At 42.0% G+C, this 5014-nt stretch overlaps 1 protein-coding gene across 1 annotated transcript; it reads left to right on the forward strand.

The window, feature by feature from the left end:
* The first annotated feature begins 3084 nt into the window (after positions 1–3084).
* Positions 3085–3843, forward strand: LOC133283963 (secreted RxLR effector protein 161-like). The gene has a single exon (XM_061480901.1). It carries the CDS (start codon positions 3085–3087, stop codon positions 3841–3843), a length of 759 nt encoding a protein of 252 aa, XP_061336885.1.
* Positions 3844–5014: the final 1171 nt, after the last annotated feature.

Consider the following 5014-nt stretch of genomic DNA (forward strand, 5'->3'; position numbering starts at 1 on the left):
GGCGTTGTTCATGCTCTTCCGAAGCTGTAGACGAGTCCGGCTTTGAAAAGATAGCGAATGTGGAGACCTCAAAGGAAGTGTGGGACATTCTGGCAAATGTCTATAGAGGAGCCAACCGAGTTAAGCAAGTTCGGCTTCAAACCCTTCGTGCCGAGTTGGAGGGAATGAAGATGAAGGACACAGAAGGAGTATCCGAGTTCATTACTCGTGTTCAAACCATTGTGAATCAATTGAAACGAAATGGAGAAGATGTAGCGGACACCAGAGTGGTGGAGAAGATCTTGAGATCTTTGACCGACAGCTTTGAGAACGTGGTATGTGCTATAGAAGAATCCAAAGATCTAGCTACGCTCACCATTGATGAGCTAGCCGGTTCTCTTGAAGCGCATAAGCAACGGAAGAAGAAGGAGGAGGAGACTCTTGGACAAGCACTTCAGACCAAAGCAACACTTAAAGATGAGAAGACTCTCTATTCTCAAAACTTCCGAGGTAGAGGACGTGGTCGCGGTGGACGAGGCACTGGCCGTAGTGGTAGAGGTCGAGGCCGAAGTCAAGAAGGTTGTAATGATGAGGTAGGACAATCAAGTCAACAGAACTGGCGTGGAAGAGGAAGAGGTCGACGAGGAGGACGATCATATTATTCCAACGTCGACTGTTACAAGTGTTGCAAGTTTGGTCACTTTGCGAAAGATTGTAACTCGGACAAGTGTTACAACTATGGAAAAGTCGGACATTTTGCAAGAGAATGCAGAGAAGAGAAAAGGGCGGAGGAGACATCCAACCTAGCCACAGAAGGGGAGATGAAGGATGGTGTCTTGTTAATGACACACAATAAAGGAAATCAGATGATGACATGGAGTGGTATCTTGACACGGGTGCGAGTAACCACATGTGCGGACATAAGCATTTCTTCAAGGAGATGAGAAAGGTGGAGACCAGACATGTTTCATTCGGGGATGCCTCGAAGGTTGAGGTAAAAGGCTGTGGTACGGTATGCTTCCTGCAAAAGGACGGGTTGATTGGCTCAATCCGAGATGTGTACTATGTACCCGACCTAAAAAGAAATATTTTAAGCATGGGTCAATTGATGGAGAAAGGTTACTCGGTTATGATGAAGGACCGAGTATTGTATTTGAAAGATAAGAGAGGTCGGCTGATAGTCCGAGTTGAAATGGGCAGAAATCGAATGTACAAACTGAACTTGAGATGTATACAGGTCGATTGTTTACAAGCCGAGGTGGAAGACAAGGCGTCACTTTGGCACCTCCGCTTTGGTCACCTACATTATGGTGGTGTAATCGAGCTGGCAAAGAAGAAGATGGTTGACGGACTTCCTGACATCAACTATGAAGGAAAGTTTTGTGAGAGTTGTGTACTTAGCAAGCATGCTAGGACCACGTTTCAGAAGATGGCGAGATTTCGGGCCAAGCAGCCTCTGGAGTTGATTCATACTGATCTGTGTGGTCCAATCACCCCAGAATCCTTTAACGGTAAGAAATATTTCATTTCTTTCATTGATGATTTCTCACGAAAAACTTGGGTTTATTTCCTGAAGGAGAAGTCCGAGGTGTTTGAAGTATTCAAAAAGTTTAAAGTAATGATTGAGAAGGCAACAGGAAAATTCATCAAGTCGGTGCGTTCTAACCGAGGTGGGGAATATACCTCGACAGCATTTCTGACATTCTGTGAGGAACATGGGATAAGAAGGTTTCTAACAGCACCATACTCACCACAACAAAACGGCGTTGCTGAAAGGAAGAACCGAACTGTTCTTGACATGGTTCGGTCAATGTTGAGGAACAAGAAAATGCCGAAGGAGTTTTGGGCGGAAGCTGTGCAGTGTGCTGTGTATGTGCAGAATCGATGTCCACATTCGAGTTTAGAGGACAAAACACCACAGGAAGCTTGGAGCGGTCAAAAGCCGTCAGTGGCTCATCTTAGAGTATTCGGTAGTGTGGCCTTTGCACACGTACCGGACCAGCTCAGAACTAAGCTCGAGGACAAAAGCAGGAAATATGTTTTTATGGGATATGATGAAAAAATAAAGGGGTATAAGTTGTTTAACCCTGTCAACAAGAAGGTCGTAGTGAGCCGAGATGTAAGATTCAATGAAGCAGATGAGTGGGACAGGAGCAATTCACCCGAGGTGAATTTTGAAGGCGGAATCTCAACACAAGTTATCAACCCGGCAAGTCCTGAAGCTTCTGATGATGAAGACGAGGTACGACAACCCAGGATGCGGAGCATACAAGACATATATGAGTCAACAAGTGAGGTACATTTTGTTTGTCTTCTTGCAGATTCTGAAAATATAAGCTTTGAAGAAGCCATCCGAGATAAGAAATGGCAAGACGCCATGGATGAGGAGATAGAAGCCATTGATCGAAATAACACGTGGGAGTTAGCCGAGCTACCTGGAGGGAGTCAGCCCATTGGGGTAAAGTGGGTATTCAAGAAGAAAATGAATGCTCAAGGGGAGATAGAACGATATAAAGCTCGGCTAGCTGCAAAGGGTTACAAGCAAAGGGCAGGAATTGATTATGACGAGGTATTTGCTCCCGTCGCAAGGATGGAGATAATTCGGCTATTGATTTCACAAGCAGCTCAACATATGTGGCAGATATTTCAAATGGATGTCAAGTCGGCATTCTTGAATGAAGTACTTGAAGAAGAAGTCTATCTCGAACAGCCACCGGGATACATGAAAGGTGGAGAAGAGAAGAAAGTGCTGAGGTTGAAGAAGGCACTTTACGGGTTGAAGCAGGTACCACGGGCATGGAATACTCGTATTGACACTTATTTCAAGGAAAATCGTTTTGAGCAGTGCCCCTATGAACATGCACTTTATATAAAGAAAATTGGAGATGATGTTTTGTTTGTGGCTCTTTATGTGGATGACCTCATCTTTATGGGGAACAAAGATGGAATGATACAAGAACTCAAAAGAACAATGACAAGGGAGTTTGAGATGATAGATCTCGGTCTGATGAGATATATTTTCTTGGTCTGGAAGTCAGACAAGACAACTTGGGTATTTTTGTCTCTCAGGAGGCATATGCAAAGGAGATTCTTAAAAGATTTAAGATGACAGATTGCAACCCGGTTTCAACCCCTATGGAACCCGGTTCAAAACTCTCAAAGTATGATGGTGGAGATCGAGTTGACGCAAGCAACTACCGAAGTTTGGTAGGATGTCTTCGTTATCTGACATGCACAAGACCGGATCTCTCACTGAGTGTTGGGATTGTAAGTCGGTTCATGGAGGAGCCAAGTTATTCACACTGGAAGGCGGCAAAAAGAATCTTGAGGTATATACAAGGGACAGCTTCATTGGGACTTCACTACTCGAGGTCCGAAAATTATAAGTTAATTGGGTACACTGATAGTGACTGGTGTGGAGATGTAGACGATCGGAAAAGTACGTCGGGATATGTATTCTTCATGGGCAACACGGCATTCACTTGGATCTCGAAGAAACAACCCATTGTGACTTTGTTGACCTGTGAAGCTGAATATGTAGCTGCGTCTTGGTGTGTTTGTCACGCAGTATGGCTCAAGAACTTACTAAGCAAGCTGGAGGAGAAACAAGTCGGCCCAACCGAGATCCATATTGATAACAAGTCGGCTATAGAGTTAGCCAAGAACCCGGTGAATCATGAAAGAAGCAAGCATATTGACGTTCATTTTCACTTCATACGGGATCAAGTAAAGGAAGGAAATGTGGAGTTATTACATGTGGCAAGTCAAGACCAAGTCGGAGATATTTTCACAAAACCACTGCCGACGTTACTACTGGAAAACTGCAAAAGAATGATTGGCATGAAAGATGGCAGAAGCATTTAAGTTTACGGGGGAGTTTTGTTAAGAAAAACGTTAAATGTCAGTTTAGTTTTTAATGGGTTTAATTAAGCAGTCAATTTAATTTTTAATGGTTTTAAATTTGTTAGTTATGGATAGTTTATGAGTCATAAGTTTAGCATTTAATTTAGGAGTTTTGAAAGTTAAGAGTCAGTCATTATGTTTTGTTATTAAGTTTGGCTTTAATTGTGGTTTATGGCTATTTAGTGTTGCAGTTTTATAAAGGAAAACTATAGCCTATAAATAGTCTAGTATATTGTTTGAGAAACACAGAATTGAGAAGCAACGAAGTTTAGTAAAATATTTCACAGAAGTTTGTTCTCTTTCTCCACAAGTTTTCACGACATTCTTGAATAGTTGTTTTTTTTGTTGGTTTTGTATTTGAGCGATCCAACATTGCGACCATTCGTGGTGCGTTGCTGCAAATCGTGAGGCTTGAGGAGGAGAACAGAACGTGAGAAATTGTCACGCTCGCTGCTTCATCTCAGGTAATCAAAGCGGTGTTCTTCATTCCTCATCGCATCGGTACGATGCGCTTCCGCGTTTCTGATAATATACCTTCAGCACGACGCTAAACTTTTACCTGCAGAGTCACGCTTTCTCTACCCACTCATTATAGGTCGGTCACATAGTACATATAATAGATGTCTGTTTGGACACAATTTGTATGTATACAATTATTGATATGCCATTTGTTATCAAAAGTTGACTCGACTATTGAGAGGATAACGACGTACCGTATGAAAGCAAATATGGTGGTGCATTTGTTGAACGTATTCGTTTGTCAAGTTGCTGCTGCAAATGCTATGATCAGTATATGATCTGGAGTGAGCAATTGGTTCCCGGTGATGGTGACTTAGCTTCTTGCTGATATTTACCTCTTCAAGAAAATTCGGAATAGTGCTCATCACATCGTTTGGAAATTTGTGGTATGCTTTCATCTATAGTTAATGCATAGAATAACATTGCTCTTAGAGATGACGGATTTTTCTTTATAAATATTAATCGGTGTTGGAAGTCCTAATCGATTCGAAATTTTTTATTGGTTTCTTCATCAATTTTAGTTTGATCTCATAAATTTTACTGCACCAGTAATTGCGTGGGATGGAGTCAATTATATATAATTTAGATATATAATACTAATTTTATAATACTT

Source organism: Gastrolobium bilobum, unplaced genomic scaffold (assembly GCF_033153095.1).
Source record: "Gastrolobium bilobum isolate Gb01-03AN ecotype WA unplaced genomic scaffold, APGP_CSIRO_Gbil_v1 utg32482, whole genome shotgun sequence".
NCBI lineage: Eukaryota > Viridiplantae > Streptophyta > Magnoliopsida > Fabales > Fabaceae > Gastrolobium > Gastrolobium bilobum.